General features: G+C 34.5%; 1 protein-coding gene across 1 annotated transcript; it reads right to left on the bottom strand.

Moving 5' to 3' along the window:
* Nucleotides 1-1,966: 1,966 nt before the first annotated feature.
* Abp1 (Actin binding protein 1) lies at nucleotides 1,967-18,911 on the bottom strand. Its single transcript, XM_067790919.1, has 7 exons — nucleotides 17,778-18,911; nucleotides 10,410-10,581; nucleotides 8,947-9,398; nucleotides 8,574-8,753; nucleotides 7,819-8,510; nucleotides 7,655-7,747; nucleotides 1,967-5,998 (listed from the first exon to the last, which is right to left on the bottom strand). Exons 1-7 carry the CDS (start codon nucleotides 17,858-17,860, stop codon nucleotides 5,859-5,861), a joined length of 1,812 nt encoding a protein of 603 aa, XP_067647020.1. The 5' UTR covers nucleotides 17,861-18,911; the 3' UTR covers nucleotides 1,967-5,858.
* Nucleotides 18,912-24,042: the final 5,131 nt, after the last annotated feature.

The following is a 24,042-nucleotide window of genomic DNA, read 5'->3' as shown; positions in this document are numbered from 1 at the left end:
ACATCCCACAAATGAAAACTGGCAATGTTATCGTCTGGCCAGAAATCATGCTACACTCACAGTAAGAAATTCTAAAAGACTTTTTTTTCAAACAAAGCTTGACACTAATTTACCAACCAAGAACTTGTGGAAAAATCTCAAATCAATAGGGATTGCATGTAAAAATGATTCGAAATGCGATTTGGACCCTGACTCCATCAATGACTTCTTTTTACAGTCGAGTAGTTATATAAATAATCAAAATTTCAAACTTAATGAAAACGTGATGTACATACCAGATAATAACAAATTTCAATTTTTCGGAGTTACAGAGGATGATGTCATAGGAAGTATATTCTCAATAAAGTCCAATGCCGTTGGTGACGACGGTATAAGCCTTAGGTTTGTAAAACTTATTGCAATCAACATTGTTTCAACGTTAACACATATTATTAACTTTTCGATAACGACTTCAACTTTTCCCGATGCTTGGATGATAGCAAAAGTTATTCCTATTGCTAAAAAGCCATCGGCTGTTTTGCCAATGGATTTTCGGCCGATAAGCATATTACCCGCTCTTTCTAAAATCTGGGAAAAGTTAGTGGTGGCCCAAATCACCGAATACCTCAATAAGAACAACCTTCTCTCAGAATGCCAGTCTGGTTATAGAGCGAACCATAGTTGTGCGACGGCTTTACTCAAGGTAATTGAAGACATCCGCCCTGCCTACGATAGGGGTGATTTGACTGTGATGTCACTTTTAGATTTTTCGAAAGCCTTTGACACAGTAGATCATTCCATTCTCTTAATGAAATTACGACACTACTTTGGATTCTCTTCTAGCGCTTCAAGATTGCTCGAAAACTATCTTACAAATCGTTGGCAGAAGGTAGTAGTTAAAAGTGGTTGCTCTGAGACGAAGTGCCTGTGCTCGGGGGTGCCTCAGGGATCTATACTTGGACCAGTTTTGTTCAGTATGTTCATTAACGATATTACTCATTGCTGTAAAAGTGTTTCAATACATCTATATGCTGATGATGCACAAATATATCTATCTCGCCCTATTGGCTTATCTGAAGATTTGGTTTGTAGGATGAACGAAGATCTCGGAAGCATCTCTTCGTGGTCGAGTGATAATAATTTAAATCTAAATGCGTCTAAAACAAAAGCTATTTGCATTTCGCACTCTCCGCAACTAGTGGAGAATTTGCCATCGGTTATACTACAGGATATTACCGTTAAGTATGAGTCGGTCGTTAATAGTTTAGGGTTCAAACTAAATTCCAATTTTAACTGTGTTGATCATATTAACTACGTTTTATCAAAAATTTATTTTGTGTTAAGGAAATTGTGGTACACAGCTGCTTTCATTCCTCCAAATGTCAAATTAATGTTAGTCAGATCACTAATAGTTCCTTTCATTTCGTTGGGAGGGTTAGTGTTTGGTGATATAGACTGCAGGTCTAGAAATAAGCTACAACTTGCATTGAACAATTGTGCAAGATATATCTACTTGAAGCGTAAATTTGACCACATATCAGAGTTTTCGTTTAAAATACTTGATTGCAGTCTTACTACCTTCCTAAACTATCGCAATCTAATTTTCCTGAATAAATTAATTTATAAAAAATACCTATTCCGAAATTTATGTTTTGCTAGATCTGACAGAACCTGTAACCTCATCGTTCCACACCATAAATATCTCTCATCATCAAGGACGTTCTTTGTCAGTACTATCAAAGTATGGAACTCATTACCTAATTTTATTAAAAATGAGCCCAATGCATCGCGCTTTAAATTGGCTTTGCCTGAATTTTTTGATATACGAAAAACACTATTCTAGCTATTTTCTCGAATCTACATTGTCTATTTCTGTTATTTGTTTTATATTAATATAAATATTGTTATACTCACATTATCATATTGTACACATATCCAAATATCGATGTACTTTAAGAGACAATAGTCTCACTTGTACAAATGTGTTAAATAAATTGAATTGAATTGATGAGCTTTATTTTATATTTTTTCTTACACTATCAGCCCAAATCTAAACAAACATTCCGTGCAAGTTTTTTCACTTCTTCCATTCCTCGTATTGTAAATAAAAATTCCTTGTGAGTTTTTTCACTTCTCCCTTTCCTCCTATTCTGAACAATGTTCGAAAAAGCGGAAACCGGTTATGGGAGAAAAGTAGGTATTATGAATTTGAGTGAGAGGGAGATTTCTCTGTCATTTCTTAGGAGTTTTTTCACTTGTTAAATTAAAGGGAATGCATCAAAATAGTTAAAGGAAATTGGTTCTATTAAGAAAGAACACTTATTTGTACAAATTTGTGCTAAAATATGTACATTCTACCACAATATTCCTTATTTTATGTCGAAAAGTATATCATAAGCAACGCAAGAGCTCTTGGTATATTTGATGCAGCCATTCAGAAATTGCGCAAAGATTTTTTAAGAAGGCTTAAATAGATTTTGGCATATGACGAAAGACGAATTCAACTCGACTTGGCCGCCAGAAAATTGCTTTGCTTAATGGAAGTAGGCAACTCCGGCGGATTTGTGTTATCTCGCCGTCTTCTTCTTATGGTCCTCTGTTGATGTTGCTGTGGCACCAATTCATTACTCATTTCAGTGAATACCACATGAAATGCAATACTGTGCATTGTTTATATTTCATTTCTTAATTTCAAACAAATTCGCAACAATAATTAAACTTTTCCATTTTTTAAACAAAATAAGAAATGCGCAATGAAATTGCAATTGACAAAACAGCTGACTTCGAAAATTCGAAATTCCTATTCCACAATTACTGTTCTCCCTAGGAGAAAAGAATTAGAGGAATTTTTCCATGGGAATAAAAAAATCCACGAGAACAAAATTCCGAGGGAATATTTAGAATTGGGCTGTATATTTTGCGGTGGAGGACTATACAATGATTCTGTTTTCGAAACAACGGGCGTTAAGAGCTTTCGTTGAGGTTGATTTAGAACATACTGTCTTCAAAGGACTAGCCGACTTCGCAAATATTATCCTCATCTGGATAGCCGGCTGCAGGAATTTTGAGTGTTATGACCAACTGGATAAACTAGCCAAACTAGTCATTGAGATTGTGGTGACCACGAAAAAAACAATATTTCTTTAAAAGTTATGAGAAATTTAAAATCTCACTACTTTTTCGGTTAAAGTTTGTTTTCTAAACAACACGAAAGCTTTTATAGATTTTAGTTAATAAAGATCGCGTTTGTTTAGAGCCAAACTAAGGAAAAATATGTGAATATCTGATATTTTTTAAAGATTTTTTTTTTTAATATTGCAAATTTAGTAAAAAAATTATTTGATTTAGCAGTAAATGTTAAATAAATTTTTATTTTCGCAAGCATCTAAATTTTTAAATACGCAACGCTTTTCGAAGAAAAGGTCGTTCTATTTTAAGATAAACGGACCGATGCCAACTATTTGACAATTCAACATGGAATCGCTCAACTACATACATATAACTATATTAAATATAATTCGCTGCGCTAATTAATTGTAAATATATATATAAGTTATTTTTATTTATTTAATAAAACAACGATTTTTTTGACTTTTATAATATTTCGCAGGACGCAATAAGGACGCATTGTTGGTTTACAAAAACAAGAAAAACATAAAAACATAAAAAGAAGAACATGCTAAAGCGAGATATGTTTAAATGTGTATGTGTGCTCTTATAAAGCTTTTCGTTACATAATTATTTTAAAAAATATATATATATATATTGTAAAATTTAAAATAAAATATTTTTGAAAAAATCAAAACTTTACAAAAATTATTTATTTTTAATATTATTTTAAAATAAATTTTTGAAAGCACTGACCACTAATTTTTTGTAAAAAGTATAATTTGAAAACCGGGACATAGCTCACTTACTTAATTTTTTTATAAAATAAATATAAGCTGTTTTCGAAAAAAATTTGAATTATACACAATTTTTAGCTGCTTAACTACAAACTGAAATTGTTAAAACATTTTTCATTGAAAATAGAAAAAAATATTGGTTTTGCTTGCTATTTGTAAAATTTTGCAGAAAGAAGTATGTACAATAAGCAATTTTCGGAATTCGCATGTTACAATTTAAGTCAAATTTTTTCTTTAGTCAACTGTTAAACCAACAAAATGGAGATATTTTCGAAAATTGTGAAAATTTAAAAGTACATATATAAAATTTTACTATTTTTGAAAGTTTTCAACAAGGTTTGCACCAGTTTTGGCTGTTGAGACTGTAAAAATTGTCTTTCTTCTAATCTTATTAAAAAAATACAAAAATACATTTTTCGAACAATGACTTATTTTCGAAAAAGTTTTGAAATATATCCAACCATTCTCTATATGAGAAACAGCACTTAGGAATGGAAACTTCGAGTTCGAAAATTTTAAAAAATCTTAATAAAATGTTAAAATATCTGAAAACTTTTTAGGAAAAATAAACTTTTATATGTATTCGAGCTTTAACTTAAGCTGACATAAAAAAGAACTTTTTTTACTGGAATGCTTCTGAGATTGAAAGATTTGAAGAAATCAAATCGAAATTAAGTATTGAATATCACAATTTCAAAATTCAAAAACTCTTACAAAATATATTGAAAATTGGCATTTTCGATAGCAAAATTCTGTTGCAAACTTAGGCTGCTTTTCGAACCGCCAGCCGAGCTCCTATGACGATATAATAGCAGAAAAGCTCTGACCCAAATTTATTCGAAATTCGAATGCTTGCGATTCCAATCACTGCTCGATTTCGCATGGCATAATCCAACTACTAACACAATTTATTTTTATATAGCCTTGTCTCACACTACAAACACGAAAAATTCAATTACATCAAAATATTTTCAGTAATGTACAACGATCTACTTCGACTGTTAACTAACTCATGCAAAATGGTGCATTTACAAATATAAAATTTCCATACATAAAAAATTGCATATTTTTAGAAATTAGCGTTAACATATTCAAAAAAACGTAAGTACTTTATAAATTAATGTGTGTGTTTTTCCATACAACTTGGCACTAATAGTATTGCATTTATTTTCCGCTCGTGGTATATCATTTTTATTTAACTTAATTAGTACGCTTGCAATTCGAACAAATAAATTTGCTCATTATTTTAATACTTCTTTTAATTGATTTTAAATTTGTTTTTATTTAAAGTTTTCAATTTCTTCTAAGCATTACAATATTTTTTTAATGTAATTGTAGTAAGAAATTTTGTTTAAAAATGCATCAAAAATTGTATGTGTGTGTGCGAATGGGTAAAATTTTATTAAGTTCTGAACAATTTTGCGCTAATTTAAGTATGTGTAATTTTTCTTTTCTTTTATTTTAAATATTTGAATAAATTGCAAATCTGTTTGCAGTGCAGCAGCGCAACCGTTGGTTTGGTTTACAAAAATTTTTTATAAGTATTTAGGTATGTATATTTAAATCTTTCTTGCAGTTAATAGGTAAGTCGTCACTCATGAATATAAGTATATGTAGATTGCTATAAAATTGCATAAGAATTCAATTGCTTTGCTAGTAATATGAGTTAGTTTCTAATTTCGTTCAAACTTCCTTCCTCCCTTCTCTTCGTCAATTGTGCTGTGCCTTGTCTTAAAGGTTGAATGGTGATTTATTAATTAGTTGCAATTATTATTTGAGATGCTGAATTTTTTTTGTTAATTTTCTTGTGACTTTATAATTTCATAATTTGTGGCGTTGGTTTGCTTTTGTAAATATTTAAGAAAAATTGTTTCAGCTTTTTTTGTTCATTATTGATTTTTGTTCATTTGATTTGCAATTTTAATCGCAATTATTGTTTGTTTGTATGTATATAATTAATTCCCTCATTTGTGTTTAGTTAATAATTTCGACATAATTTGCCGGAAACAGTCCATAAGTTCCATCGGGTCCAAGACCTTGCCACCAGCCTTCATCGATTTGATCGATATGCGTTATAATGTCGCCCGGATCGAAAGTAATCTCTGATTCATCAGCTAAAAGTTAGAAATTGTTTGGAAATATTATATAAATAAGTTTATAAACTGTAATTGCTTGTACAACGATGGCAGGCTAGTATGGCACTAGTATATCCAAAATTATTAAATTAAAAATGCTCGTTTTGCCTTGATCCACAAAAACTGAACATTTCCAAAGTATATTTCTAGCATTTTTTACGTATAAATCTTTTTGTTTTTCAAACAAACGTTATTTGTTAAAATTTTCATCCGAAATCGATTGATATTCGGTTTGTCTCTATCCGATCTGGCATTGTACCGGGTTTCCAATACCTGAATGAAAAACTTCAACTAAATGTAATTCATATAAATATTCGTATAGAACATAATCTTATGATCTAATATGGGTCTGTCATCACATGGACGATTTTTAATAGCACGGTATCAAAAATCATACAAAATTCACAATTAAAAAAAAAACAAAGCTCATCGACTTTAGCAATAAGAACTGGTTTAAAGTTTATATTTGATTTGCGCTTCATATATTTTTTGAATTTTCATGAATTTTTTGAATTTCCCAAAAACAAAATAAAATTTTTCAAATTTAGAAAAATTAAAAAATAACAATAATTATGTATTTAATTAGCGAGCTTTGCTCATATTGCTTTATACAATGGTTTTGTAATTGATATTAGAGAAAAATTGTAAGTTTACAAACGGCGATGGTTACTAGGACATGTTTCTGAATTTCACTTCTTCATCAACATTCATATCAAGCCTTTAGCTGCTAAGCAATATGAATATCCCGTTGTTCGCTGTACAATTGGTCTCTAAGAGTTGCCTTTTTGTTTATATTCCATTTGAACACCATGTAGGCACATACACTCTGTATGTAGTTTATTCCTAATGGTGTGGATATGATTTTTAGGCGCGCTTTTGAAAGCTTAGTAACATTTGTTCGGATTTTTACAGTATTTGTTTTTAATACTTCCGCTGTTACTATTATATCAATATGATCATATGTATTTAATTAGCGAGCTTTGCTCATATTGCTTTATACAATGGTTTTGTAATTGATATTAGAGAAAAATTGTAAGTTTACAAACGGCGATGGTTACTAGGACATGTTTCTGAATTTCACTTCTTCATCAGCTAGCTTTTCGGGAGCTGAGCGTTGAACTCGAATCTCTAACATTCATATCAGTTCAAGCCTTTAGCTGCTAAGCCATATGAATATCCCGTTGTTCGCTGTACAATTGGTCTCTAAGAGTTGCCTTTTTGTTTATATTCCTTTTGATCACCATGTAGGCACATACACTCTGTATGTAGTTTATTCCTAATGGTGTGGATATGATTTTTAGGCGCGCTTTTGAAAGCTTAGTAACATTTGTTCGGATTTTTACAGTATTTGTTTTTAATACTTCCGCTGTTACTATTATATCAATATGATCATATGTATTTAATTAGCGAGCTTTGCTCATATTGCTTTATACAATGGTTTTGTAATTGATATTAGAGAAAAATTGTAAGTTTACAATGCGATCCTCAATTAATTATCTATCTATCTATCTAGCTTCAAACATCCTTTTGAAAAACGTCAAAAGGCCCTAATGGTTTATCAAATAATCCAAGCTCTAATCAAACTGCATCACTGTTGTACGATTACAAACTATCCTCGGAAGTTTGGCGACTTACCTGCTTGATAATCGTATAAAGCTTTTGCTTTCAGGCCAACATCACCTAGTGTCTCTTGACAAATAAAGTCATCTTCGTTGACCAAATCACTCACTGTAAGCAAAAGCGAAAATAAACATTTTAAATGAACTGAAATATCACAACTTATCTAATTCCATTCTTACAATCATTTCTATCCAAAGCGCTACTACTCATTCCGTTTTTAACCGATTGCGGTTGTTGCACCGTTACCGATACTTTTGTGCACACCACCTCTTCTTCCTCCTCCTCCAATTCTTCAGCTTCATCATCTTGATCTTGATACACAGCCGTATCCGTTGCATTGGATGACGAAGTCTCTGGTGATTGTAATGAATTCGATTTACTGTGTGGTGAACGTTTTATAGTTGAATATTGTTCTTCATTTTCTACAATATAATCATCTGCACCCGAGAGTACATCATCATTGTTTGCAATGGCGGTGATTTCTGGTTTAACTGGTTCCTCGAAGGTATTGCTGGTCACCAAATTCTGTGCAACCACCACCTCTGGTTCTACTACAATCGCAACAGATGCTGCTGGTTTACTCAATTGTGTGGGTGCTATTGTTGTTGAGGGTGCAGTATGTGTGATCGGTGATGGTGGACGATGCACGTTGTTATATCCAACTAGTTGTTGCTGATGCTGTTGTTGGTGCTGCTCTTGCTGTTGTTGAAGATTATTGGCAGCATTGGCGTAATCTTCGAATTTCGAGAATTCAACTTTACCAGGGGTTGGTGAGGGTTTGCGTGTTTCCGGCTCAGTTGGTTGATTAAAGGCATTAATACGTTGCGCAATAGATGTGCGCGCAGGTTTGGCAGGAGGTGCTGTATTTAATCTACATATTTCAATTATATTTGAGCAACAGATTTGGAATATAAGGAAAAGAATATGTACTCACTTTGTCTGCAACTGGCCTTGACTTGTGTTTTGTGTAAAAACCGCTTTAGCTGCAATTACACGGGAACCAATCAATTCACGTGCTTCTTGATTGCGCTGTTGTCGCATGCGTTCCGCTTCAGTCATGCCGGCCGTAAATAGGCTGGCGACAGTCTTTTCTGGGCTCAGCGGTTGTGGGGAACTGAAAGAGGTAATATTTGGTTATTTAACTGATTTATATTTGGAATAATGTAGGTTTTGTATTATGATAACAGCAATTGAAGATAACGAATCAGTTAATAGAACTGCATAAGGTGATACAATACTGAGCTAAGGATTTATGTTTCTATGATTTTAATTATATATTATGGTGTTTATTTAACTCAGTGTCTTACGTCTTAATTGGTACATGCGCCGGCTGCAACTTGGACGTGCTTATGATTTTCTTTTCACGCTCCAAATGTTCTTTCTCTTCACGTGCACGCTGTTCCTGCTCCAATTTCAACAGTTGTTGTCGCTTCGCCTCTTTCTCAGCAGCAATGCGTTGTTTCTCTTCTTCCTCTTCTTTTTTCCAAAAATTCTGCATAACACTCGGATTTAATTCTTTTGTGGGTATGACACGTGTATAATTTGTGCCAACAGGTGTCTTTTGTTCATCCTGTACACCGCGTGGCTCTTTGAAGCTATATGTTGAGCTAACAGCGCTCAATTTCTTAACCAATCGTTCCACATCGATATCATCTTCATTTCGTGCATTTATTGTTAAGTGTGCGCCAGAAAGTAGCTTGGCAACATCATGTATATGATTGGCACATGTACCCTTGCGCAGTACTGGGGCGCCTTCACCCTAAAGAGATGTGATAAAAAAAGTATAAAAGTAATTATAAAAAATTTATAATAATAATAAATCTAAGTAGAAAGGCGATTGGAGAGGCTATTTTAAAAACACGCCAAGTATCGATAAGATATGAAAATGAAAGCAAAAACATCATTGCAGAAGATAAGGCTTCCTTTCGAAGTTGTTTACATGTAAGTAACCATGAAAGATTATAGAGTATTAATTTTTTTGAATAAGAAATCGTGAAGCAAGATCAGATAATGTATTTTATAAGACAATTTATACGTACATTTTATCATTAGGAGGGTATTTAAAGTCGATTTTTTTATTCGAATTTTCTGAAATCTTTTGGTATGCTGTTTTGTGGTCCAATCAATTTTAGTATAACAAAGAACAATTTCGAAATCTATTTACTTATCAGTTAGTAAATTCTGCCATTTCAAATTTTGTGAAAAAAATGAGCACCAACTCTTTTCTTTTTCAATATTTTCTATTGGTAGATTTTAAGCTATTGATATCTAGGTTCGCGAAACTAAACCACGTTATAACCGCATTAGGCCGAGGTTCTCTTTCAATTTTCTTCTTGCTCCTTTTATTTTTTCTACAAATTGCTGGGACTGGACCTACATCATTTTTGCCAACTCCAAACGGCATCTGAGAGGCAGATGAATTTTCACTGATAAGGTTATAATCGCAGAAATACACTCTAAATTTTTGCCAAATCACTGCCGATGAGTGACCCTGCTTAGAAAACATTTTTTTTATTAAAATTTTTCCTGAATTTTTGATGTCAATTAGCCCGAGACTTGAACCCAAGACCTACGGTAGGATAGGCTAAGCACTTTAATACTACACCATAGCAGCCGCGGTGGACAAAATTATATCACTTCTGATTTATATGAAAGACTTTCAAACTCCAAACATGATCGGATTAGAACGGACTCGGATTTCGAAACCTACCAAAATGCTATGGAAAAATAGTTCTATCGTAATTTAAATTTAAAAAATCTCCCCACTAACCTGCCAATTGATGAGTAGAAATTTCTTCAATCCCGTCTTTGGATCTTCAATTCGTACAAAAGCGTACATAATTTTACCGCTATTAAGATCCTCGCATAACTCCTCTACACCACCTTCACCGCTGCCAACAACTTTCAATTCATTCGTTTGACCTTCGTAGCCGTAAAGTGACCTGTAAATGGAAAAATAAATGTTTCATTGTTGCAGCAAAGAAAGAAATTATATTCATTCATTCATACATACAGATGGATATTCATAAATGCTTTTCGCAAAAAAAAAAAAAATCGCAGACCTATTTAAAACGAACAAAGTGAAATGTTCAATGACATCCAACATTCAAAGCTCATAAAAGCATTGAATAATAGGACGGCATTAATTGTGGCATAATTAAATTTTATACAGCAACTCGAATTTAGTTAACATACAAAGTTGTAAATGTAAGACAGCATGAATCGAAATAATTAACATTGAAACCTAATGAAAAAAGGAGGGCACAAAATTGATGTACATTAAAGCTGTTGAGAAGAAGTTCACAGCAAAATTTTAAATTCACAATTCAACGGTTAGAAGAGTTAATTAAAAGTCGACTGACTTTCACATCGCATACAAATATACCTACAGCTGAGAATGCGAAAAAAGCAGCAAAAAGAGTTAACACAATGTATCTATTCTCTTTTATTATTATTTTCGTTAATTCAAGGAAAAGCTCCAATAACTCACGTTATTAAAACCATGCAAACCCATCTGGCGGCCACCGTGGTGTGATGGTAGCGTGGGGTTCACACCCCGGGCAAAGCAACATCAAAATTTTAGAAATAAGGTTTTTCAATTTGAAGAAAATTTTTCTAAGCGGGGTCGCCCCTCGGCAGTGTTTGGCAAGCGCTCCAGGTGTATTTCTGCCTTGAAAAGCTCTCAGTGAAAATTCATTTGCTTGCAGATGCCGTTCGGAGTCGGCATAAAACATGTAGGTCCCGTCCGGCCAATTTGTAGGGAAAATCAAGAGGAGCACGACGCAAATTGAAAGAGAAGCTCGGCCTTAGATCTCTTCAGTAGTTATCGCGCCTTACATTTATTTTTTTTTAAACCCATCTCAAAAAAGTTTTCGAAAAATATCGAAGATTCGAGATGTGCTTAAAGTTCTGATTGTATATCGAAGTTTTTATTAAGAATTTCAACAACATAAATTCTAAATTTTCTGGCTGATATTTAACCACTTTTCGAACAATTTCGGGAACGTTTTTAAAATTGGTTTGTATTGTTTTGTTAACAAAATTTGATGATAAAATTTGTTAATAACATTTACTGTTATTTTCGTCTTCCCAACTGTACATCATACATACAAAAAGGCATGACAACGAAAAATTACATTAGCAATGCATCTTACATTCTTATATACGAGTATCTAGCATATACTGACATATTTACATAGTATACCTAAATGTACATACTGCATTAAAGCAGCATCAATTTTTCTAAAACTCTATTCGGGGGGTCTTAGGGGGTCATTTGGGTAGACATTGTCACAAGTTATGTATGTACTTTTTATTTATATTCTTTTAATTTATTGGTAGACTGGCATGCCAGAAAGTTCGTTCCAATGAGGGATTTTTTCGCACATTCCAAATTAGTTTCATATTAAAGATAAGTGTGCTGAACTACATACTTATAAATGCATAACGCCGGCTTAGAGTGTAAACTTGCTAACTCACATAAACAAAATTTAACACGGTGGGCAAAAAAACTATTTGCATTTTTCATTAAATCGCAGGAGGCATAAAGTTGGATAACTTTTTTATATCCAATGTACGGTTGTGTTTTTTTATCTTATTGATGCAGGGAACTTAGTCGGTTAACACTCTGATTATCTTTTCATTAATATTAGATACAAATTTACCAAATTTTATAAAGGAAACGAGACCCTATTTGGAAAACTTAATCGAAAAAAAAACTTGAAAATTAAAGACGTTATTAAAAATGTTCATGAAAGCTTTCAGTTATTTATTTAGAATTTTTTGTTTATGCAGTTTTTAATTCCAATGGCGCTGAGAATGAGGTTTACAAGCACTGCTACATCAACAACAACTCGCCATAAGAATTTACCTACCGGCTGAGTTCTTGTATACCAAACCTCTTCATAGTTCTGACGGATATGTCGGGGGCGGGGTCGCTTCCATCAATTGTCTGTTTGGACGCCTAGATTGGGAATTTAACGAACATATTTGTTCAGAAGTCGCTTGGTTTATCTCGTTGATGAAGAGTACTTTCGTTCCAATGTGTTACTGATGTTCAGGTATAATAAAGAAATATTCCTTGAAAGTTCTGAGCAGTGTTTTAGTAAGTCCGCAGCTTCCTCTAGTGTAACCTTACCGGCGGGGTGTAGAACATATGTAGCCAATTGCTTTATAAGTTGTTAGCGACATCCCCAAATCATTTTCCAAAGTGCTTACAGCAAGGGAATTGAGGATTTATTGAATACCCAGAAACCTGGGCATCCCAACAGACATCTGATTGATGAACCAGCACCGCCTAGGGGCTTAAGGAGTCATCTCCGTAAGCATTTTGAGGAAATACGGCACCTGAGAACCCAGCCGTATGAAGTGAAAAAACAGAAGCATGTCCTTGGTGAACTCCATAAACAGGCGTCGGACCTTTATGCCGGGAATTGCCCGGTGAATCCAGTACTTAACGAAAATTATCCAAAACTTGCGGAAGAGGAACGCATACTCCCCAGGGAAACGCGTGTCACTCTTGCCCAACTTCGTTCTGGATACTGTAACAGGTTAAACTCTTACCTATCCAGAATCAACCCCGACATACAAAATGTATGCCCCGCTTGCAATGTGTCCCCACATGACACCAACCATCTCTTCAATTGTAATGTGGAATCAACGCCTCTAACACCCCTTTCCTTATGGTCGACCCCTGTTGAAACGGCAAGTTTCCTTGGACTCCCGCTAGAGGATATTGGTGACAATTTGTGATCGGTGGCGCCTATTAGGTGGGGCGAGCATTGCTACTACAACAACAACAACAGGATTTATTGCGACCCTGGGCCCTTTCGCCTAACTAATCATCTCCTCCTTGTGTTATTTTTTACGGCAGGTAAGCGGGAATTTTATTTTTTTAAATTTGATTTAGGCATAACGCACTAAGGAACATTTGTACGTGCGTAAAGCTGGCAGACCCAAGTGCTCAAAAATAAGTTTAAATTGTTTGAGAATTAAGTGCATTTTAGGTGCTATTTCGAGATATTCGCAAAAAAGTGTGGGTCTGCTAGGTTAACGTCAAGCTAGCAGACCCACAACTTAAATTTCATTTTATTTTAAATAAAAAATATATCAAAACTAGGAGCTATTTAGGTGCTTTTTAGGGCCACAAAAGATAATTTAGGTTTTCATTTCGTTTTCGAGATATTCGCAAAAAGGTGTGGGTCTGCTAAGTTAACGTCAAGCTAGCAGACCCAAAATTTAAATTTCATTTTTTTTAGTGAAAAGTATATCAAAATTAGGAGCTATTTAGGTGCTTTTTAGGGCCACAAAAGTTAATTTAGGTTTTCATTTCGTTTTCGAGATATTCGCAAAAAGGTGTGGGTCTGCTAGGTTAACGTCAAGCTAGCAGACCCAAAATTTAAATTTCATTTTTTTTAGTGAAAAGTATATCAAAATTAGGAGCTATTTAGGTGCTTTTTAGTGCCACAAATGTTGATTTAGGTTTTCATTTCGTTTTCGAGATATTCGCAGAAAGGTGTGTGTCTGCTAGGTTAACGTCAAGCTAGCAGACCCAAAATTTAAATTTCATTTTTTTTAGTGAAAAGTATATCAAAATTAGGAGCTATTTAGGTGCTTTTTAGGGCCACAAAAGTTGATTTAGGTTTTCATTTCGTTTTCGAGATATTCGCAAAAAGGTGTGGGTCTGCTAGGTTAACGTCAAGCTAGCAGACCCAAAATATAAATTTCATTTTTTTTAAATAAAAAGTATATCAAAATTAGGAGCTATTTAGGTGCTTTTCAGGGCCACAAAAGATAATTTAGGTTTTCATTTCGTTTTCGAGATATTCGCAAAAAGGTGTGGGTCTGCTAGGTTAACGTCAAGCTAGCAGACTCACAACTTAAATTTCATTTTATTTTAAATAAAAAATATATCAAAATTAGGAGCTATTTAGGTGCTTTTTAGGGCCACAAAAGATAATTTAGGTTTTCATTTCGTTTTCGAGATATTCGCAAAAAGGTGTGGGTCTGCTAGGTTAACGTCAAGCTAGCAGACCCAAAATTTAAATTTCATTTTTTTTAAATAAAAAGTATATCAAAATTAGGAGCTATTTAGGTGCTTTTTAGGGCCACAAAATATAATTTAGGTTTTCATTTCGTTTTCGAGATATTTGCAAAAAGGTGTGGGTCCGCTAGGTTAACGTCAAGCTAGCAGACCCAAAATTTAAATTTCATTTTTTTTAAAATAAAAAGTATATCAAAATTAGGAGCTATTTAGGTGCTATTTAGGGCCACAAAAGATAATTTAGGTTTTCATTTCGTTTTCGAGATATTCGCAAAAAGGTGTGGGTCTGCTAGGTTAACGTCAAGCTAGCAGACGTAAAATTTAAATTTCATTTTTTTAATAAAAAGTATATCAAAATTAGGAGCTATTTAGGTGCTTTTTAGGGCCACAAAAGATAATTTAGGTTTTCATTTCGTTTTCGAGATATTCGCAAAAAGGTGTGGGTCTGCTCGGTTAACGTCAAGCTAGCAGACCCACAATTTAAATTTAATTTTTTTTTAAATAGAAAGTATATCAAAATTAGGAGCTATTTAGGTGTTTTTTAGGTCCACAAAATATTATTTAGGTTTTCATTTCGTTTTCGAGATATTCGCAAAAAAGTGTGGGTCTGCTAGGTTAACGTCAAGCTAGCAGACCCAAAATATAAATTTAATTTTTTTAAATAAAAAATATATCAAAATTAGGAGCTATTTAGGTGCTTTTTAGGGCCACAAAAGATAATTTAGGTTTTCATTTCGTTTTCGAGATATTCGCAAAAAGGTGTGGGTCTGCTAGGTTAACGTCAAGCTAGCAGACCCAAAATTTAAATTTCATTTTTTTTTAAATAAAAAGTATATCAAAATTAGGAGCTATTTAGGTGCTTTTTAGGGCCACAAAATATAATTTAGGTTTTCATTTCGTTTTCGAGATATTGCAAAAAGGTGTGGGTCCGCTAGGTTAACGTCAAGCTAGCAGACCCAAAATTTAAATTTCATTTTTTTTTTTAAATAAAAAGTATATCAAAATAAGGAGCTATTTAGGTGCTATTTAGGGCCACAAAAGATAATTTAGGTTTTCATGTCGTTTTCGAGATATTCGCAAAAAGGTGTGGGTCTCCTAGGTTAACGCCAAGCTAGCAGACGTAAAATTTAAATTTAATTTTTTTTAATAAAAAGTATATCAAAATTAGGAGCTATTTAGGTGCTTTTTAGGGCCACAAAAGATAATTTAGGTTTTCATTTCGTTTTCGAGATATTCGCAAAAAGGTGTGGGTCTGCTAGGTTAACGTCAAGCTAGCAGACCCAAAATTTAAATTTCATTTTTTTTAAATAAAAAGTATATCAAAATTAGGAGCTATTTAGGTGCTTTTTAGGGCCACAAAAGATAATTTAGGTTTTCATTTCGTTTTCGAGATATTCGCAAAAAGGTGTGGGTCTGCTAGGTTAACGTCAAGCTATCAGACCCAAAATTTAAATTTCATTTTTTTTAAATAAAAAGTATATCAAAATTAGGAGCTATTTAGGTGCTTTTTAGGGCCACAAAAGATAATTTAGGTTCTCATTTCGTTTTCGAGATATTCGCAAAAAGGTGTGGGTCTGCTAGGTTAACGTCAAGCTAGCAGACCCAAAATTTAAATTTCATTTTTTTTAAATAAAAAGTATATCAAAATTAGGAGCTATTTAGGTGCTTTTTAGGGCCACAAAAGATAATTTAGGTTTTCATTTCGTTTTCGAGATATTCGCAAAAAGGTGTGGGTCTGCTAGGTTAACGTCAAGCTAGCAGACCCAAAATTTAAATTTCATTTTTTTTAAATAAAAAGTATATCAAAATTAGGAGCTATTTAGGTGCTTTTTAGGGCCACAAAAGATAATTTAGGTTTTCATTTCGTTTTCGAGATATTCGCAAAAAGGTGTGGGTCTGCTAGGTTAACGTCAAGCTATCAGACCCAAAATTTAAATTTCATTTTTTTTAAATAAAAAGTATATCAAAATTAGGAGCTATTTAGGTGCTTTTTAGGGCCACAAAAGATAATTTAGGTTTTCATTTAGTTTTCGAGATTTTCGCAAAAAAGTGTGGGTCTGCTAGCTTGACGTTAACCTAGCAGACCCACACCTTTTTGCGAATATCTCGAAAACGAAATGAAAACCTAAATTATCTTTTGTGGCCCTAAAAAGCATCTAAATAGCTCCTAATTTTGATATACTTTTGATTTAAAAAAAATGAAATTTAAATTTTGGGTCTGCTAACTTGACGTTAACCTAGCAGACCCACACCTTTTTGCGAATATCTCGAAAACGAAATGAAAACCTAAATTATCTTTTGTGGCCCTAAAAAGCACCTAAATAGCTCCTAATTTTGATATACTTTTGATTTAAAAAAAATGAAATTTAAATTTTGGGTCTGCTAACTTGACGTTAACCTAGCAGACCCACACCTTTTTGCGAATATCTCGAAAACGAAATGAAAACCTAAATTATCTTTTGTGGCCCTAAAAAGCATCTAAATAGCTCCTAATTTTGATATATTTTTTATTTAAAATAAAATGAAATTTAAGTTGTGGGTCTGCTAGCTTGACCTTAACCTATCAGACCCACACTTTTTTGCGAATATCTCGAAAACCAAATGAGCACCTAAATTATCTTTTGTGGCCCTAAATAGCACCTAAAATGCACTTAATTCTCAAACAACTTAAACTTATTTTTGAGCACTTGGGTCTGCCAGCTTTACGCATGTAACATTTGTGTGCACCCCCTTGCAATCTTTAACAATTCAAAAGTTTTATTACTTTTTACACACTTTCCGGTTTTATCTTACACACTTCAATAGTGATATTCTCGTATTGTTGACTCATTGAAATGCAAATATGTAAGTGGTTTAAATGCATAGTGAAGTCAATAACAAAGCAGCAGCTATGTATGGAAATGAGTTTTCAACTCTAAACAAAGGCAATTGAAAGCTAAATAAATTTTAAATTAATTACAATAAAATCGTAAAAGCAATGCACTAACGGTGTAGCTTTAAATTATATAAATATTTTTGAATCTTCAAAGCAACTTTCTTTGCTCTTAAAATACTTTTGTAAATGTATAAAATCTTATACTAAATACAATCACTTACCAATTAGTACTACTTTTATCATCCAACACATCTTTCCAGGCAGCTATGATTTGTGCACGATGTTTCTCGAAGCTAATAGCCATATTGTACTATAATTATAAATTTGGCAAAGGCCTCCAAATGCTCAAAATTCCCTTCCGGCGTACAACTTTACGTGCAAAAATAGTTTTGCCGTTTGACGGTTTACGACACGACTTTGAATTCGATTGCTTGTGATGCGATTTTCCCCCACTTCAATGCCGACGACCTTGAAAGACAGCAGTTTTGGCTCAACGCCACGTACTAGCCAAACTGGACACCGCGTTTTACTTTAAACACTGCACTTGCCTCACAATTTAAAATAGCTATGCACCTATGTTGAGCTTGTGAGTGTTCCAACCTTTCACACACTTTCACGCTATGCACTTTTCCGTCTATCAGCAACACCACCACCTCGTATGGATTAACACAAAACACCTGCTTTTGCTATCAGGGTTCAACGTTTGCATCTACAATTTCTAGTTTGTTGGAATGTGTGTTGTGCGCGTGCCGCACCTGCAACTTCACCTACAGCTTACTTTAGCTTTTGTTCAATTGATTTTGCTTTATTCCTGATTTACGCACTTCACCCACTGACTACAGAGATGCACCTAGCCCTATTTTTGACTTTTTTCTTGTGTGTCACCACCAATGCCGCTGCCACTACAAAATTATTAATTCCATTCAAGTGAATATCTGTTACTGCGTGGGTGCTTCGTTGTGTTGTTACTTTACTTCTTTGCTACTGCTGCTTATGTGCTCCACTCCGCCAATCGTTCTTTAGGTTCTTTAATCCATACAAATAAACATAGCAAGTTGGCTTTTATTTTATCTTCTTCCTTGGCACCGCTTCTCTCTTGCTCTAAAATTTCAGAATTGATTTTTCTGATCGGTGCATCGGAATTTTGGCCTATGCTGTATTTAGCCTATTAACACTCACTACAATATTTCACTTATTTACCTATAATGATTAAATAAAAAACAGCTTCTTGTGCGAATTTTTTAAAAGTTTAATGCCAATTTTTTGTGATTTTTTTTAATTATTTTAGTTTTGTTTTCGCTGCTTATTAAATTTTCCGTCACTGCGCTACTGCTGCAAAAGTTTTTCCTTTTGAACGCAGGGTTGTATTCAGTAGATAAGTTTGAGAAATCTCATTGGTTCTAAACGCGGATTGACGCAAACGCTTTGGTCGCGCTGCTTCGATTTTACGCTTTGATATCGACATGTTCGCTCTGAAGCGACAAAGGGATTTACCTTGCATTACAAAGTTTGTGAAATGTAACGCGTGGCATAAAAGGAAAACAAGGCGGTAAGAGTTCTATGCGAATCTGTCATGAAGGCTTCGCGGGCGAAAACTCATTTATTTCCCATTATGTCATATCTGATATATTACATTGGAGGTGTTTAAGCAGTCGATCTCTGATGTAGAGTTATCGCACGCTGTGTTTAGTGCTTCGCTTTGACAGATGAGTCCAATGTGTGGCCGGATATATTTCATGCTACAGAAAGATTGTGGAATGCAAAGGAAAGCAAAAAGATGAGATATTGCCGAGAGCTGCCACAGCATATCCCCTATGACATCTAAATATTATTAAACAATGAAATGGAAATACTCCCCATGAAGGAGAGAAATGAAATTTTGAACAATCCTAGAATATAAGGGGAAATCTGGCTCTGCAGAGAGAATCTGAACATAGGAATTCAGCCGTTTGAACTAATAGAGCGCGAAGACCTTAGTCATATTCACTTACGGTCGGCATAGTCTTATCGTGACGCCTGTTCTCAGAAACCCAACACCCGCAAGTCGCACTTGAAGGTGGGTAATTCTACACGACAGCATGACACTGTTAATACGCGTCCAAAAACATCGAGAGAGCTGTCAAAAGACGCGTATTGACCCCGGCAACAATAATCTTAAGGCGGAAAATAAAAATGTTGTTTTATAAGCGCGGCCGAAGGCCACCAATGTAGAAAAGTGTTCTGCGCAAAGATTCTTGGATCCCGCCCACGGTTTCGGTGCACTCCGTGGTCATTTTTCGGTTTTTCGTTAATATTTTTTGAACGAGCCAAAATTTTTGCGCCTTCGGATTACTGTTGTCGAGGTCAATGCGCGTCTTTCGACACCTCTCGAAATTTTTGGACGCGTACATGGTTCAACTATATACAGGTTGGCTCATCTCTAAAGCAACATAATATGTCTGTTCAAATTGTCAAAATCTGTGTATTGGTGTTGGTGCGAATGGTATGGAATGGAAACATGGTTTCATTTTGAGTTTGCCATCTCCTTTTGACAATCCCTTCGACAATGCAATGACATAAATAAAATCAGCTGATGAGATGAGCCAACCTGTACATAATTGAACCATGGACGCGTATTAGCAGTGTCCTGCTGTGGTATAGAATTACCGCAAATTTCCTTGGATTTCCGTTTAAAGGGCCAATTAAACTTCCTTAACCCTAACACTATAGTAGTACCCATATCTATAACCATCTCCAATGTGATTGATTAATGGTGCCTAACTTAATCATGAAAATTTCATAAAAATGAAGTAAACGCAAAAAATTACAAACATATACCACAAAAAATAAGTATCTTAAGGCTGGGTTTCCTCGGAAAGCGGTGCCGCTTTATTACGACCGCAAAAGAACGCCCGGTATACTCACCTTTTCAGCGGCACCGCTTTGTTGGAAACTATGAACACTTACGGCAGACGATCCACAAAATTTAATTTAAAATTTTCCTTTTGTTTTTCCTCTTATTTTTTTTAACTGCACATACAGAGATAAAACATGATCAAAAAAATTTAAATTCAAAAATATTGTTTATTATCCGTATTTTTTTTTTACACGTAAACGTCTATACGCTTAAACTTTATATGGACTGCTAAGCGACAAACTTTAAATACACCTCTGAAATTGCTGCGCATAAAATTTGTCCTATTAATTTTCAATAAGCATTATACTCAGATGTAACTGAAATATGTGTCTTTGTTTCACTATCTACACTATTTCTATGTATTCTATGTGTGTCCACAATTCATCGCAACTGATTTAGCTATATGTTATACCCTACGGCCATCAGAGGGTTGTGTCTCCGCTTTTCGGTACACCCTGTTGCTGTAGCTAGTTGTTTAACCACTGCCGCTATATGGGTCTCCTAAGCAGTATCTAGGCGAAGATAGGCGTTTTTTTCACGCGCAAACGTAAACATATGCGCGTGTATAAAAAAAATGGCTATTTTATAAATACTTGACAAAATGTTCACCGCTTTGACAATAGCGGTGGGAAAAAACGATGATGAACCAGTTTCTACCGTCATGACGGCAGGGTTGTTTTATGCCCAGCCGCTATATTACGTTACGGTGACCTTCACTGTCTTCTTTACACATAATTAATTTTACACTGCAACAATTTTGACAACATACTCTACCGCTATGTAACGGCCGCTAAATAGCGGCACCGCTTTCGAGGAAACCAAGCCTTTAGTCATAACATATCCAAAACAATGAATAAAATCTACAAAAAGTTATTAAATTCACCAACTCAAATATTTTTAGGTTATGCATATGGCGAGGAACCAAAAACCAATTGGTGGCTATGGTATGGTTTTGGCGTTAGCGTTATGGTATGGCACCATTCATCGATTACATTGATTTCCATAATGTAGCTTCGATCAAGTGTTTTATCTGCTTATGGTTATATGGTTATAAGTCACCATTAATTGGCCCTTAAGGATGCACAGGACAAGTCACGAGTTAGCTCGCACCTATTGGATCGAATGAAGCACTGCTAGAAGGAGAATAAGAGATTTTGGTATGCAAGCTGTCGTGGAAGCATTGCGATAGCCTCATAATCAAGAACGTATCTAGAAAACACTGCCTCTGTATTTTTTTTTAAATTTCATAATATGAAAAATGAAGAAAATGCGCCATCTAGCAGTTCTTTCACAAAACAAGTGATTTTTTCGGAAACACAAACCCTTCGAGCACCGGAAGTAAAGCATAACTAACGCTGACATTTCTTAATTTCCTTTGGATGCAAAGCAAAACCAGCACTGACAACTGCACGTTTGCATTCGATGACCGCTTACGGTTAATGTCGCTGTTGGCAACATTCCATTCAAATTCCGCGCATACCACTGGACAAACAAACCAAAAGAAAATACACACTTTTACATAAAATATATAGGAAAAAGCACAAGCAACGATACGCAACGCAAGAAAAATATTCAATAGCTAAAGAGACGGTGTCGCTGGTAATACAAATAGTTTTGCTTTTATACTAATTTGTTCAGCCAAAGGACGGTTCAGACGGTTTTCTTTATTCGTGTGCTTGTGAAAATTGTGAAATTTATGCTGTGAAATAAATAAATAAATTTGAAAAAAATTACTGGTAAATTATGTGCTAAAAAAAGAAAAATCAAGTGAAATTTTTTGTTGTAACCAATTCATTTTTCGATATACATACATATACACATTCGTTCGATTTATCTACATGACGGGTCAAACATATTGGAAACGTCAGACGAATGCAGCGCCGTCGATATTTCTGCTGTGGTCGTTTGTAAGGTCGATTGGTTCGAAGTTGGAAGGGGAGGGAGTAAAGGTGGAATTCATACAAAGCAAAAAATAACTCAAATTGGTATTCGCGTCTTTATAAACATATAATATATATATGTATATATATATATCGATGCATGTGTGTAGTTTTGTGTTTGCATTGCTGCGTGTGTATGCGCGCGTGTGCGTGTGTCAAACAATAACAAAAACAGCAAGCTGCTGCTCTAAATTCGCCCATGCACCTCCACCGGCAAAAGTCAATTTCATTCGGCTTAATGCAGTTGCTCTGAGATACAATCTGCACAGTTGGCAGTACACAGTATAGAACTGTAAATTGTTTGAAAGCAAACTAAATTTTCAGAGGTAATTAAACTTAAATTGCATTTCATTGTTTTCAGTTTCTCTTCACACAAACACTTTGTTTTTCTTCTTTATAGGTAAATATATTGGGAGGCGTTAATTCAGCTACATATATATACATACATCGGCATATGGGAATTGAAAACATCTAAATATCTGTAGGAAACGAAATTGTAATCATTTAAACATTAGTCATATACATAACCGATTGGGATTATGTTGTAATTCTAAGAGTCACCATTGACTAGCTAGGATCGTGCCAACCACCCAGGAAGCTTGTACCGTAGACGTCCCACTCAGACTGGGCGACATAAAAAGAGTTGCAAATAATCGACCAAGAGCATAGTTTCACGCCTTTCTTGCAAAGCTCCGAAGATCATTATCAGGTCATACCAAATCAAACTTAGTAAAGTCACTATTTTCACAAAAAAATCCAAACTAAACTAAAGCCTCATGGTAGGCATTCTGACCAGACACGCTTTAAAATATGGTCTAGTCAATAATAATAATTGTAGCGCAGATTGAGAAACGATCGAGCAAGTGCTGTCTCCGTGCCCTGTTCGCCAGTTTAAGAACCCAAGCTATTACATAGTAGTAACAGCTATCAGATTTAGTAGCAGAAAGTAAGATAGGCCATGGAATCCTCATATTATTTCTCAAGAGGATAGAGATATTTTATAACATAGCGTACTGCGAATACATATTAATTCAATGGGATTAACTTTCACGATTTAAAGGTTGTAACAAAACTTGCAATCTACTGGGTAACTCGTAGGTTCATTAATTAGATAAATTAACTTACCAGAAACATCCCAGTACGGTATGTCTTCATTTTTATCGTGGATTTTCACTTTGGTCGTCAAGCAAATTTCTCTTTACACTATGAACAAATTAAGAATATGTTTGGTCCTTACAGATCGGTCAGTTGAACCATTTTTTCCACATGTAGATAAGAACTCGCATGTAGATTATCTAACAAGTTCAGAAGGTCGTGTTATAAAAACGGAAAAGACGCTTCGGCTCTGAAAGTATTCTTATCGGCACCCGTATTTGGATTCAGAGGAGAGGGAGACCTTCGCTGAGTTAAAAGGGACAGTTGGAGAAAGACCGTCGGTGCTCCCGATTGGTGTCAGTTATCGCTACGCAACGGCCAAGCTATTATGCTTATGTGATGGCAAAATGCAGTGCCCAGTAAGGACGCCCATCGTTAGCCGACAGTCCCCTCATTTTTGTGGTAAGACGTACTTTGGTAGTATAATGCCATAAGGCTTGCACATGATCCTTGCTTTGGATGGTCATGCACATTATCTAACCATGCACCCTATCT

The sequence above is a fragment of the Eurosta solidaginis genome, chromosome 5 (genome assembly GCF_040869045.1).
Source record: "Eurosta solidaginis isolate ZX-2024a chromosome 5, ASM4086904v1, whole genome shotgun sequence".
In the NCBI taxonomy this organism is placed as follows: domain Eukaryota; kingdom Metazoa; phylum Arthropoda; class Insecta; order Diptera; family Tephritidae; genus Eurosta; species Eurosta solidaginis.
The sequence above is the reverse complement of the archived record's forward strand: the minus strand, read 5'-3'. Positions and strand labels throughout refer to the sequence as shown.